The sequence below is a fragment of the Heteronotia binoei genome, chromosome 18, assembly GCF_032191835.1.
Source record: "Heteronotia binoei isolate CCM8104 ecotype False Entrance Well chromosome 18, APGP_CSIRO_Hbin_v1, whole genome shotgun sequence".
NCBI lineage: Eukaryota > Metazoa > Chordata > Lepidosauria > Squamata > Gekkonidae > Heteronotia > Heteronotia binoei.
Window position 1 is genome coordinate 5,989,065 of NC_083240.1, and position 14,967 is coordinate 6,004,031.

Genomic DNA, 14,967 nt, shown 5'->3' on the forward strand with positions numbered 1-14,967 from the left:
GTTGGACTGGATGGGCCATTGGCCTGATCCAACATGGCTTCTCTCATGTTCTTATGTGACACAGAGTGTTGGACTGGATGGGCCATTGGCCTGATCCAACTGGGCTTCTCTTATGTTCTTATGTGACACAGAGTGTTGGACTGGATGGGCCATTGGCCTGATCCAACATGGCTTCTCTTATGTTCTTATGTGACACAGAGTGCTGGACTGGATGGGCCATTGGCCTGATCCAACATGGCTTCTCTCACGTTCTTATGTGACACAGAGTGCTGGACTGGATGGGCCATTGGCCTGATCCAAAATGGCTTCTCTCATGTTCTTATGTGACACAGAGTGTTGGACTGGATGGGCCATTGGCCTGATCCAACATGGCTTCTCTTATGTCCTGCTCCGGCGGGGAGGGCGGGATACAAATAAAATTTGTTGTTGTTGTTGTTGTTGTTGTCCTTATGTGACACAGAGTGTTGGACTGGATGGGCCACTGGCCTGATCCAACATGGCTTCTCTCATGTTCTTCTGTGACACAGAGTGTTGGACTGGATGGGCCATTGGCCTGATCCAACTGGGCTTCTCTTATGTTCTTATGTGACACAGAGTGTTGGACTGGATGGGCCATTGGCCTGATCCAACATGGCTTCTCTTATGTTCTTATGTTTACGTGCCCATCAACTTGGATTACATTTCGCATTCAAGGCTTCCTCAAAGAGCCAATCTGCTAAATTTTTCTTTTTGACATCAACTAAGTCCACTTGATTATTAGTTGACGTTAAAAAAGAAAAATTTAGCAGATTGGCTCTCTGAGGAAGCCTTGAATGCGAAACGTGATCCAAGCTGACGGGCACGTAAAGGAAACATCACCTTTGGAGCCTGGATTTGAATGGATTTTGGATACCACACAAGATGGAAGAAGAAGCGTGAAGGACCGAGTATCCTCTGGACATTGGGAAGTTTTGTGGATCCTTCCCTTTTGTGAGATATTTCTGTGCATTTGGTATTGTTGGAAAACCGAGACAAACGAGAGAGACTTTAAGTCTGAATTAGCCAGTGACTTAGCCTAATTTTAGCTGCCATCGTTCAGAGCTTAATAAAATGTCATTCGCAAAACGCAGCAGATCTGCTCACGTGAAGTTGCTGACCGAGATTGGAGTTGGCCAGTGAGCAAAAAACCCTCTTGCACCTGATCCATCCTGTTGTTCCCTATCTCTCTTTGAGCGTGAGTTAAATTCCCCTAGCCCTAACCTGGGTGGCCCAGCTCTCGCCAGACCTGGGAAGCTAAGCAGGGTTGGCCTTGGTTAATACGTGGATGGGAGACCGCCAGGGAAGTCCAAGGTCGCTGGGCAGAAGCAGACAATGCCAGACCACCTCTGAATGTCTCTCGCCTGGAAAGCCCGACACGGTTGCCATAATAAGATTGTGCCTCACATGTACCCCCCCCCCTTACCTCCCCTTAAGGTGGGATTCCCTGCTCCCGATGTCCGGAAAGCAGAACTGTAGCACGTTATAAAGGATGCCGTTGGATTGCAGTTTGTTTTAACTAACCGGTTTTTATTGATTTTGTACGTATCTTTGCTGTTGTACATCACCTAGAGCCTATTAATAATAGTGGCCTTTTTGTAGCAGGGAGTCCTTTGCATATTAGGCCACACCCCCTGATATAGCCAATCCTCCTGGAGCTTACAGTAGGCCCTTTAGTAAGAGCCCTGTAAGCTCTCAGAGGATCGGCTACATCAGGGTGTGCAGCCTAATCAGAGCTTTTTCTGTAGCAGGAACTCCTTTGCCTATTAGGCCACGCCCCCCCTGATGTAGCCAATCCTCCTGGAGCTTACAGTAGGCCCTTTAGTAAGAGCCCTGTAAGCTCTTGGAGGATCAGCTACATCAGGGTGTGCAGCCTAATCAGAGCTTTTTCAGTAGCAGGAACTCCTTTGCCTATTAGGCCACGCCCCCCTGATGTAGCCAATCTCCCTGGAGCTTACAGTAGGCCTTTTAGTAAGAGCCCTGTAAGCTCTCGGAGGACCGGCTACATCAGGGTGTGCGGCCTAATAGGCAAAGGACTTCCTGCTACAAAAAGAAAAGCCCTGATAATAATACAAGTAATGCTGCTGCTGTGATCGCATTGCCTAAGGCTGGCCTGGTCTCATGAAATCTCAGAAGCTAAGCAGGGTCGGCCCTGATTGGTGCTTGGACAAGAGAGGTGCGGGGTTGCTACTCGCAGGCAGGCAATGGCAAGCCACTGCTGTAAGTCTCTTGCCCTGTGGGGTTGCCATAAATCAGCACTTTAGACACACACGGATTCCCCTGAGGAAGAGGTGCAGCGCTTTAGGCACACGCAGAGGTGCTTCTGCTTCCTCTCAACACCAGAAACCTGCTCTTCATCACTCACTGCCAAACGCTTCTCCTAGATCTCAGGGTGGTACGGAGGACTCTTGCAGAGGGAAAATCCCAACACTTTTGGAGTTGAATGTTCAGGAGCTTCTAGAAACAGTACCGCCCCACGAACACATGACTTTTACGGACTCAGAGGCAGTATTGTTTACTCCGGCTGCTAGTGGTTCTCAGCCCTTTCACATCCCCTACCATCTGGTTAGGGGGAGGTATTTGTGAGGTTCCTGAGTTGTGCGGGGGGGGGGGGGGTTGGACTAGACGACTTCCAACTCTATGATTTATGTGGGGTTTTTTTACTGGAGATGTTGGGGTTCCAACTTGGGACCTTCTGCACCCCAAGCCGGTGTTCTGACACTGAGCCATGCTCCTTCCCGTATAGGATAACATTCATGCATTTGCTGCATGCAAGGAAAGGAGGGTCTCGCATCCAGTCCCCGTTCAGCTGAACATACAAATAGAGAAAACGGGGTCCCCAATCATACAGAGGTCCCTAGCTCCATAGGCCGCTTTCTGACTTCTGCCTCAATCATACAGAGGTCCCTACCTCCATAGGCCGCTTTCTGACTTCTGCCTCAACGTACGGCGGTTGGGTGCATTTAAGGACGTGCGCAATCTTGTCCTCGCCTTCCTCCGGCGCTGGCGCTAAGACGGACTGCGACAAAAGCTTGCAGCGTCCTTTTGTTTCTCGAACTTGGCCGAATGTTCAACAAGGGCCCGTTCTTTTTTGCAGAGCGACCGTGCACATCCAGGTGAACGATGTAAACGAGTACGCACCCGTGTTCAAGGAGAAGTCTTACAAGGCGACGGTGATCGAAGGGAAGAGGTACGACAGCATCCTGAGGGTGGAAGCCATGGACGCCGACTGCTCTCCCCAGTTCAGCCAAATATGCAGCTACGAAATTGTGACTCCGGATGTTCCCTTTGCAATCGACAAAGATGGTAAGCAAAAGGGGGGGGGGAGGGGCAGGTGTTCAGGCTTGTTCTGTGTTCCTGGAATGATAAGCAATCAGTCCGATGATGCGCATGCATTTAAAGCTACTCCATTTTTATCCGTATGGCTGGATGGTATAATTGGAAGAACTCCCTTTTCTTTACCTTGTTTCCTTTCTGCCTACAAAAATAAGGACATTTCGAAATGCTTTCGAAGTACCCTGATTATGTTTGCAAACTTCCTGGAGATTCTCCTTTTAAGACCAAACTCGCAGGGCTAGATAGGCATCCTTGAAAGACGCCTTGCCAGTCTCACCGTCCTTATTTCAGCTGAAACGAGGACCACAGAATTCATTTCAGTTCTTGTTCCGCAGTGTGCAGCCAGAGAGAAGTGACAGGGCACGCCACGATGCTTCGTGGAATTTTCAGTTCACTGGGGTAATAACACTCGCCTGGGCTTGGCTGTGTTCTTGCATGATTCGGCAAGGCTCCCTGGAGCATGCTGCAGAGAGCCAGTTTGGTGTGGTGGTGAAGTGTGTGGACTCTTATCTGGGAGAAGCGGGTTTGATTCCCCACTCCTCCACTTGCAGCTGCTGGAATGGCCTTGGGCTAGCCATAGCTATCGCAGGAATTGTCCTTGAAAGAGCAGCTGCTGTGAGGACTCTCTCAGCCCCACCCTCCTCACAGGGTGTCGGTTGTGGCGGGAGAAGATATAGGAGATTGTAAGCCTCTCTGAGACTGATTCAGAGAGAAGGGCAGGGTATAAATCTGCAGTTGTCTTCTTCCTCTTCAATATGCCTGGCCCTGACTTGGGAGACCAGGAGTTTATTATGTTTTTATTAAAACTCGTCCCCAGCATTTCCTTGTGGTTCAAGGCGCAGAAGACATTCCCTGGAGTAGAAAACAATGAAATTGCTGAGCAGTCAGGTTAAAACAGATAAAAGGAAGTCCTTCTTCATCCAAAGGGTGATTAACATGTGGAATTCACTGCCATAGGAGGTGGTGGCGGCTACAAGCATACCCAGCTTCAAGAGAGGATTGGATAAAAATATGGAGCGGAGGTCCATCAGTGGCCATTAGCCTCTCTGTCTCTGTGTGTATATATATATATATTGGCCACTGTGTGACACAGAGTGCTGGACTGGATGGGCCATTGGCCTGATCCAACATGGCTTCTCTTATGTTCTTAACCCAAGTTCTGTCCACCTCTGTCCGAGGTTCAGCCTCGGCCATATCCACATTCTTGTAGCGACCCTTTCTCTGCCTTGGACCCTTGGAAACCTGAGCTAGGCAGCACAGAGCTAGCCAGACCAGTGGTCTGACCAGATGTGTGGCAGCTTCACATGTTCACTTTTTCAGGGGCACAGCCCAGAGCTCTGTGGTGGCACATCTGCTTTACATGCAGAGCAGGGGTGGAATTCTAGCAGGAGCTCCTTTGCATATCAGGTCACGCAGTCCTGATGTAGCCAGTCCTCCAAGAGCTTACAAAAAGGAGCTCCTGTGAGAATTCCACTGCTGGTGCAGAGTATCCCAAGCTCAGCTCCCAGAGGATCTTGGGTAGGCAGGTACCAGGGAAGACACTCCCGTCCTGTGATTGGTGGCAGCTCGGGCAGAGAACACAGAGTCCCAACTAGATTGGTGTTCCAACTCGGTAGAAGTTGGCTCCATATGGTTAAAAACAGGGTTTGTTAATGGCTGGAATGGCTCTTTCAGGTTACGTTAAGAACACAGAGAAGCTCAATTACGGCAAGGAACACCAGTACAAGCTCACCGTGACGGCCTATGACTGCGGGAAGAAGCGAGCGGCGGAGGACGTGCTGGTGAAGATCAGCATTAAGCCGACGTGCAAGCCCGGCTGGCAAGGTGAGTGCAGGGCCATCCTCGCCACTGACCGCTTTGTCGCGCCGCAGCTGAACGCCTGTCCGGCAGCGTGAGGGTGCCTGACGGCTCTCTTTTCCTTCCGAGCTCAGGCTGGAGCAAGCGAATGGAATACGAACCTGGGACGGGCTCCCTGGCTCTCTTCCCCAACATCCATCTGGAGACGTGTGATGAGCCCGTCACTTCCGTGCAAGCCTCCATCGAGCTGGAGACAAACCACATCGGGAAAGGCTGCGACCGAGATACTTACTCCGAGAAATCCCTTCACAGGCTGTGTGGTAAGGTCTCGCTTTGCTAACAGGGGAGGAATCACGGGGTGCAATGGTTTCAGTGTTCCTGGGAATCCTCAGTCTCTCACCAAAATTGGGGAGGGGGTCATTAGCAGTGAAGGCAGTTCCAGAGTCACACCTGGCCTCTCAGGGTAGGTGCAGTAAAGACTGTCACAAAGCAGGGGACATATGAACATATGAAGCTGCCTTATACTGAACCAGACCCTCGGTCCATCAAAGTCAGTATTCTCTACTCAGACTGGCAGCGGCTCTCCAGGGTCTCAAGCTGAGGATCTTCACACCTGGACCCTTTTTTGGAGATGCCAGGGATTGAACCTGGGACCTTCTGCTTCCCAAGCAGATGCTCTACCACTGAGCCACCGTCCCTCAGGAAGGGCTTTCACTGACTGCCACCACTCTGATAAGGATCTGTTTGGGAGGGCCCAGAGCACCCAACCACCCCTGTCTTTCCTTCTTAACAAAACACCTTCTGTGCGTGACCAAAGAGTCGCGAGGACCCAGGCAATAGAACAACAGGTTTTATTATAAGTGCTCTAGAACACAGTGCACAGTGAATTTAAAAAATAGTAAAGGGTGCTATAAAGAAATAAAAGCCCTGATGCATCTAACTGGACCAGGGGTGTCAATCATGCGGTCTGGGGGCTGAATCAGGCCCCCGGAGGGCTCCTATCAGGTCCCTGAGCAACTGGCTCTTGTCTGCTTCCTTCTCCCTCTCTCTTGCTTCCTTCTGCATCTCAGCTTGCTTCGCAAGGCTTGCTCAATTGCACAGGAGCTACAGAGCAAAGCCTCTATTTTCTCCATTGGCTGAGGCTCCTCCCCGTCCTGGTCCCCTGGAAAAAGAGCCAGATCTTCCTTTGCCTAGTTCTCTAGATCCCGTGGGAGAAATGCAAAGAAAGTACCTTTAAGACCAACAAGTGCTAATGTTTTAAGCATGTTTTATTTTAAGTTTTAAACAAATCTTTAGTTACGTTTGTGTCTTTTTAAAAGTTTATATCTCTGCGACCTAACCTTAAATAGGGACACACATGGCATGGCACAGCCCGACAAGATTTCATTTAGGTCAGATCCAGTCCTCATAACAAATGAATTCAACACCCCTTCTTCTAATACCAAACAGACTCACCTCCTTGGGTGAGGAATCTCTCCTGCTGCCTTCTCGCCAGACTGCAGCCTCTCCAGAGAGAACAACCCTGTCTGCAGCTTAGCTTATTTATGCTTTCCTCCTAGGTCCCACCCTTGTGAGCCAATTTTCCCTCCAAAACTGCTTTCACCCCATCAGAGGGGGCAGAAGGGATCCTAGGAGATGTAGGTCTTGTAGCTACTCCTACACAGGCCTCTCTGGAGCCTGTAGGCCTCACTAGGCCTAGGATCATGACAATGACAAACCACTGGTCTTGGAGACTGGATGGCAGGAGATGTAATTTAAAATTCTGCCATTGAAAGGCAAATGGAACATAATGTGTATTCTCAGCCCAGAGTGGGAAAAGGGGCGGTCTTTTGCCCTTGGGGCCAGAGCACAAATTCTAGCCAGGAAAGCGGGATCTTGACCTGTGGGTTCAGTCGTGGGCAAGTGTCATTCAGAGCTTTAAAGTCTGCACAGTACTTTCTGGCATTGCCGATGCTGAAAGCGTAGGGCTCAGGTGAGACAGGTACACTGTTCGTGACGATCCTTTAATTGCAGGTGCTTCCTCCGGCACAGCCGAGCTGCTCCCCCCTCCGAGTAACACTGCCAACTGGACGGTCGGCCTCCCCACAGACAACGGCCACGACAGCGATCAAGTCTTCGAGTTCAACGGCACCCAAGCCGTGAAGGTTCCAGACAGCATCGTCACGGTCAACATGAAGGAGCCCTTCGTGATCTCCGTGTGGATGAGGCACGGGCCCGGGTCTAGGGAAAAGGAGACCATCCTCTGTAATTCCGACAAGACAGGTTTGGAAAATTTCACTGTCCCAACGGGCAAATGGGCAACTAGTTTTTATTCTAACTGAAACGCCCCGTGCTATTGGCTGGTCTGTTTCGATGTCATTGAATGTTCACCAACATTCTTTTAAAATTTCATTTCACACAAAATATAGTTTTATGCTTCTCTTGCAGCGAAGTGTTTATCAGCCAGCGTTTCCCCATACAACAGTTTTTCCTCCATCTCTCTTGTTAATTCCAGCCGGTTGTGACAGATTGGGCGCTCCCGCTTGGGCACCGTTCTGCTCTCTTATCGTTGTTGCAATATGATTCCTTGGTATCTTTGTAAAGGGAACTGAGTGCACAAAAGTCTTGATTTGGTTCCAGGAGAGCATATTTCTTTCTCCTCTCCTCCTCCCCCCTCGTGTGAATAGCTTTCTCTCTCAGTGCTTCCAACAGGAATTTTGAAAGATCGTATCAACACGCAGGAAATGCGATAACGTGGATTCCACAAAATGTACCTTAGAGGAGCCAAAGAATGCTCTCTTTGTTCATCCAGAGAATGGAGCAGTAATTTTGATTGGTTTTTAAAAACAAAACAAAAACCAACAACTGTCTGATATCCCGTCTTACATTTTTACCCATCCTTCCTCCAAAGAAGTCAGGGTGTGTGTGTGACGAGTAAACATACCTCCCCTCCAGTTTACCTTTGCAACGGCCCTGTGAAATAGGTCAGGCTGAGAAAAGGTGAGGGGTGTCCAAGGTTCTCTAGCAAGTGAGAATTTGAACGTGGCATCTCCCAGGTCAGAGTCCAGTGCTCTAACTGCTGAATCACACTGGATCTCTAAGGAGAGAAGAAGAAGACTACAGAGTTTACCCCGACCTTCTCTCTGAATCAGAGAGAGTGGCTTACAATCTCCTATATCTTCCCCCCTCACAACAGCCACCCTGTGAGGTGGGTGGGGCTGAGAGAGTTCTCCCAGAAGCTGTCCTTTCAAGGACAACTCCTGCGAGAGCTATGGCTGACCCAAGGCCATTCCAGCAGCTGCAGGTGGAGGAGTGGGGAATCAAACTCAGTTCTCCCAGGTAAGAGTCTGCGCACTTAGCCACTACACCAAATTGGCTCTCTTTGGTGGTAGATGTCAATGTTACTAACATCTGTTTTATCATTTTTAAATAATAAAACAAGGAGGAACTAAGTTCTTGGAGATTTGGTGGTCAGTCCCTAGTAAATGGAGTCATTTTAACATATGTTTTTAAAGCAGACAGTAAAAGGTGACTCAGAGGTGGCCTTTTCAGGACAACACGGATGCCCCTAGTAAATAAAGAAATGCCCGGACTATTATAAGATCCTTATCAATGCCCCCCCCCCCAATCCCCACAACTCTAAATGGGCTTCCAGGTCCATCACAAACTAGCAACGCCCCCTTCCCCTTAAGACCTGGTTTGGTGTAGAGACTGAAAGCAGCGGACTCTAATCTGGAGAACTGGGCTTGATTCTCTTTCTCCACAGTCAGCTATGACTGACCCAAGGCCATCCCAGCAGCTGCAGGTGGGGGAGTGAGGAATCAAACTCAGTTCTCCCAGGTAAGAGTCCGCACACTTAACCACTACACCAAAAGCCAAATTTTTAAGCCGTTCACATCAGTCTGTTGAGCTGAGAACAAAACTAGAAAATTGTCAGCTCAGTTCACTTCCAGCTAGACCTGATCAAAAGGGCCAGTCTAATAGCCAAGATCACTTTTTTGAGCTGTGAGCCAGAGCGGGGCCAATGAAGAGTCACTCCCCCTCCCTTAATTAAAAAAAAAAATCTGGAGCTTCTGGAAACCCTCTTCCGGCAGGCCTATAACACCTAACTGATACTTTGGATGGAACATCTTTGGATGGAACAAAATGCTCTTATAGACCGCTGGCTTTATTTTATCTTGTTTTATTAACTATGCTTTTATTGTATCTGTAAATGTTTTAAATGGAATTGTATGAATCATTATGTTGTGAGCCGCCCTGAGACACTTCGGTGAGAAGGGCGGGATATAAGTCCATTAAATAAAATAAATAAAAAATAAATAAGTAATTAGATTGGAAAGGGGTGAGGAAATTAGAAACACACACCCTTAAGATGGTGATGAGCCACCTCAAAGAATTCACTTTCTGAGCCGCCGGATCTTCGTTTGCAAGATTTTTTTGCTTATTCTCTCAGCAGTACTGCAAACACGAAGCATCCCTTTCCCCTGAGTGTCGTTTTTATTTTTGTGGGTCCTGCATGCTCTAGATTCCAAGCGCAGCACTTGTAGAACAAGCTGAAATCTCCGTAGGCCGTCAGAGTTTCAGAGCCCTTCTCTCTCGGAACTGCAGAAGTTTCGCTGTATTTGCCAGTTTGTCTGAATCCCTTTTGAAGGGAAGTGGGGGGGGGTGCCTTGATTGAAATTGGGGGTCCTCGACCCTTTTGAGTCCACGGGCACCTTTGGAATTGCAGACGGCAGGCACAACCGCAAAATGGCTCCCACAAGAGACCAGCTGCAAAAGGTCAGGGAGCGAGGTCACATATAGCAATAATAGCAACTCCTTTAACATTTCTGGCAGAAGCTCTTGTTTGACAGGATGCCCTTTAATCTGCACAGACAATTAAAACTCCTGTGGCCAATCAGAAACCTTGCCGGGCAAAAGTCTCACCAGGTCCCACCCATTTTCTAAAAAACAAAAATTTGGGGGCTACCAGGAAAAGTGTTGGCAGGTGCCTCGGTGCCCATTGGCAGCATACTGGGAACACTGGATCCAGGGGTAGAATTCTAGCAGGAGGCTCCTTTGCATTTTAGGCCACACACCCCTGATGTAGCCAATCCTCCAAGAGCTTACAAAAAAGAGCCTTGTAAGCTCTTGGAGAACTGGCCACATCAGGGGGTGTGGCCCAACATGCAAAGGAGCTCCTGCTAGAATTCCACCCCTGCCTGGATCTAAATTGACCCTCCATGGAACCCAGTAACAAATAAATAAATGCAATAATAACAAAGCAGACGTCAGTTCAGTCTTTCCCATTGCTGGTCTGAGAGCCAGTCTGGTGTCGTGGTTAAGTGCACAGACTTTTATCTGGGAGAGCCAGGTTTGATTCCCCACTCCTCCACATGCAGCTGCTGCCATGACCTTGGGTCAGTCTGGCAGAGCTAAGTAGGAGTCAAGTTGCACCTTTAAGACCAACAAAGTTTTATTCAGAATGTAAGCTTTCGTATGTATGCGTGCTTCTTCAGACGAGGTATGCCTGCATACGAAAGCTTACATTCTGAATAAAACTTTGTTGGTCCTAAAGGTGCAACTTCTACTTTGTTCTACTGCTTCAGACCAACACGGCTGCCCACCTGGATAGAGCTGTTCTCTCAAGAGCAGTTCTCAACAGGCCCTCTCAGCCCCACCTACCTCACAGGGTGTCTGTTGTGGGGAGAAGAAGGGAAGGAGATTGGAAACCGCTCTGAGTGCAAGTAAAGAGCAGGGTATAGATCCAATCTTCTCCTCCCCCTCCTCCTCCTTCCATTGTACCCCCCACACAAATTTTGAATGGCTGAGTGCATGCAAAAATGATGTTTCTCCAATGTGCTGAAACGCCAGCTCTGGGTTATGAAGTTACAAAGACAATGTGGGTCCCCTAATGGGAGACAACGCATGGCTTTTGCTTTCGGATTTTGCTGTGGATGAACACAACTCTCTTATTTTTGCTTGTTTCCTTCTCAGCGTAACGCATAATGCAGTAGCTTACTAACAACCAGGGGTGGGATTCTGGCAGGAGTTCCTTTGCATATTAGGCCACACACCCCTGATGTAGCCAATCCTCCAAGACCTTACAAAAAAGAGCCTTGTAAGCTCTTGGAGGATTGGCTACATCAGGGTGTGCGGCCTAATATGCAAAGGAGCTCCTGCTAGAATCCCACCTCTGCTAACAACTGTTTCAGAAACATGCCTTTGGAGAGGGGGGGAGACAGGAAGAGTGGTAATGGATCTCCTCTTCCTCACGCAGACATGAACCGGCACCACTACTCTCTGTACGTGCACAATTGCCGGCTCGTCTTCCTCTTCCGCCAGGATCCTTCCGAGGGTCAGAGCTACAAACCGGCAGAATTCCACTGGAAACTGAACCAGGTGCGTTGGAGGGGAGGCCGGCTTTCCGCCCTGTTGAATTTATACACTAACTTTGTTTTATTTCCAAGTAGGGAACTCGAGGCAGCAAAACAAAAACAGGGTGACTCCGATCGGGCCAATGGAAGACTCTTTTTGCTCTCATACCTGGAACCATAGCCCAGGGGCAGGGAACACGCTTTTCTTTCCTGTAGGAAGCCCCAAGTTCATTCTCTGGCATATCCAGTTAAAGGACATCTGGTGTTTGGGCATAGGCTTACAATAAGCAAGTCTGTTCCTTGGTCTTTGCTTCCCACGCTCGGAAGATAAGAAAGCAGTGGAGTCCTCTCTCACAAGCCTTGATCTGTTGAGAGAAAACCTCTGAATCCCAGAGCCAGGAGACAACATCAGGGAAAGGTCTCGGCCTCTCTGCCCTGTTGTTGGATCTTCAGAGGAACTGGCTGACCACTGTGTGAGACAGGAGGCTGGACTAGATGGACCCTCCCTGGTCTGATCCAGCAGGGCTCTTCTGAGGTTCTTCTCAGGGGAAGGCCTCGGCCTCTCTGCCCTGTTGTTGGATCTTCAGAGGAACTAGCTGACCACTGTGTGAGACAGGAGGCTGGACTAGATGGACCCTCACTGGTCTGATCCAGCAGGGCTCTTCTGATGATCTTCTCAGGGGAAGGCCTCGGCCTCTCTGCCCTGTTGTTGGATCTTCAGAGGAACTGGCTGACCACTGTGTGAGACAGGAGGCTGGACTAGATGGACCCTCACTGGTCTGATCCAGCAGGGCTCTTCTGATGATCTTCTCAGGGGAAGGTCTCGGCCTCTCTGCCCTGTTGTTGGATCTTCAGAGGAACTGGCTGACCACTGTGTGAGACAGGAGGCTGGACTAGATGGACCTCTGGTCTGATCCAGCAGGGCTCCTTTTAATGTTCTTCTGAAGGCCTCTAAGCCCTGTAGTTGGCCATTCAGAAGGACTGGTTGGTCACTGTGTGAGACAGGAGGCTGGACTAGATGGACCCTCACTGGTCTGATCCAGCAGGGCTCTTCTGATGTTCTTCTCAGGGGAAGGCCTTGGCCTCTCTGCCATGTTGTTGGCCCTCCAGAGGAACTGGTTGTCCACTGGGTGAGACAGGAAGGTGGACCTGATGGACAATTAGCCTGATCCAGCAGGGCTCTTTTGATATTTTACTGGTGTGTTTTGTGTGCATCCAGATCCCAGGCTCAGTTCTTTCATCTTGACTTACAAGGAACTCAAGAGAGCCAGGCTGTGAAAGACTTCACATCTGCCTCTCAGAGTAGACAATACCTGGTTAAATGGGCCATACTATAATTCTGCAAAGAGTTCTGTGAAGCACTCCTTTTTATTAAGAACTGAGATTGTGACTTACTTTAGGTTTTTGCCCATTCTCTTGAAGAACCAGGCATGTCCAAAGACCTCTCTAGATATGAAAGGCAGGATAGCTGGCCCATTAAAAATTAGTTGTTGTTGTCGTTTCCCCCCAGGTGTGTGACAAGGAATGGCATCATTATGTCCTCAACGCAGAACTGCCGACGGTGACGCTCTACGTCGATGGTGTCTCCTTCGATCCATTCCCGGTGACAGAGGATTACCCGCTTCACCCCTCCAGAATAGAGTCCCAGCTGGTGGTCGGAGCATGTTGGCAAGGTAATGCAGTGTTTCTGATTGGCCACTGGAGATTCAGTTATGGAGTCTCTGTTGGGCAGAGCAGGTAGCTTGTGGTCATGGAAGGCTGCAGGCTGCTTGCCTGCCAAGACTCAGTGAGAGGCACAAGTGGCAATGAAAGATGCAGTGTCAAGTATTTTTCTGCTTATTTGTGGCATTCTATGCTTTGGAAGTGCCCAGGGCTTTTTTTGCAGCAGGAACTCCTTTGCATATTAGGCCATACCTTCCTGGTGTAGCCAGTCCTCCTGTAGCTTACAGTAGGCCCTCTACCGAGAGCCCTGCAAACTCTTGGACGATTGGCAACATCAAGGTTATGTGGCCTTAGATGCAAAGGAGTTCCTGCTACAAAAAAAGCCCTGGAAGTACTGATGGCTCATGCCAGCCTGATCTCGTCAGATCTCAGGAGGTAAACAGGGCCGGCCCCAGTCTGTATTTGGAAAGGAGACCACCAAGAATGCCAGGGTCGCTACGCAGAGGCAGGCCATGGCAAGTCACCTCTGTTGCCTTGAAAGCCCTATGGGGTCACGATAAGTCGGTTGTGACTGGAGGGCACCTGACACACAATGCAGCAAGTAACCTATTTGTCCTGACCTGGATGAGCCCAGGCTAGCCTGCTCTCATCAGGTGTCAGAAGCCAAGCAGGATCGGCCCCGGTGGGAGATCTCCAAAGACATCCGGGGTTTTGCTACACAGAGGCAGGCAATGGCAAACCACACTTCTCTTCATCTCTGTCCTGACCTGGATAGCCCAGGCTAGCCCAGTCTCGTCAGATCTCCAAAGCTAAGCAGGGTGGACCCTGGTTAGCAAGTGGGTGGGAGACCTCCAAGGAAGTCCAGGGTCTCTATGCAGAGGCAGGCAATGGCAAGCCCGCCTCTGTTCATCTCTTGCTTCGACCTGGATGGGCCCAGCTGGCCCAGTCTCATGAGATCTTGGAAACTAAGCCGGGTGAGTCCTGGTTAATAATTGGATGGGAGAGTCCTAAGGAAATCTAGGGTCTCTGTGCAGAGGCAGGCAATGGCAAGCCCACCTCTATTTGTCTCTTGCTTCGACCTGGATGGGCCCAGCTGGCCCGGTCTCATGAGATCTTGGAAACTAATTAAGCAGGGTGAGTCCTGGTTAATACTTGGATGGGAGAGTCCTAAGGAAATCTAGGGTCTCTGTGCAGAGGCAGGCAATGGCAAGCCCACCTCTATTTGTCTCTTGCTTCGACCTGGATGGGCCCAGCTGGTCCAGTCTCATCAGATCTTGGAAACTAAACAGGGTCAGTCTTGGTTAATACTTGGATGGGAGAGCCCTAAGGAAGTCCAGGGTCGCTATGCAGAGGCAGGCAATGGCAAGCCCAGCTCTGTTTGTCTCTTGCTTCGACCTGGATGGGCCCAGCTGGTCCAGTCTCATCAGATCTTGGAAACTAAACAGGGTCAGTCCTGGTTAGTACTTGGATGGGAGAGCCCTAAGGAAGTCCAGGGGCGCTATGCAGAGGCAGGCAATGGCAAGCCCACCTCTGTTTCCCTTTTGCCCTGCAGGATCACCATTATTCAGATGCAACTTGACAGCAGTTTAGATACACACTGGGGGAAGCACCAGCAGCCGTGAAAATGACCATCGACTCCCCCCCCTGCCCCCCCCCAAATTAAATAAATAAATCTTGGCTGCAGTTACGGCAGAGCCAACAAAACGAGTCCTGCCCTTCCCCCAGGAACGAAGGACTTTGCGTTCTCAGTCTGGGTTACAAGCCAGAAGTCAAGACAGAGCCGAGGCTACCATCCTACATTCGCTCGGGCAGACGTCAGCCT

At 49.7% G+C, this 14,967-nt stretch overlaps 1 protein-coding gene across 4 annotated transcripts in view; it reads left to right on the forward strand.

The window, feature by feature from the left end:
- Positions 1-14,967, forward strand: part of CLSTN1 (calsyntenin 1) — a 103,003-nt gene that overhangs the window by 59,600 nt on the left and 28,436 nt on the right. For all 4 annotated transcript variants that reach the window (XM_060258877.1, XM_060258878.1, XM_060258879.1 and 1 more), the window contains 6 exons: positions 3,113-3,321; positions 5,026-5,175; positions 5,283-5,468; positions 7,162-7,410; positions 11,387-11,508; positions 12,994-13,156. In XM_060258877.1, the coding sequence (XP_060114860.1) occupies positions 3,113-3,321; positions 5,026-5,175; positions 5,283-5,468; positions 7,162-7,410; positions 11,387-11,508; positions 12,994-13,156 (1,079 nt within the window). The remainder of the gene's footprint in view (positions 1-3,112; positions 3,322-5,025; positions 5,176-5,282; positions 5,469-7,161; positions 7,411-11,386; positions 11,509-12,993; positions 13,157-14,967) is intronic.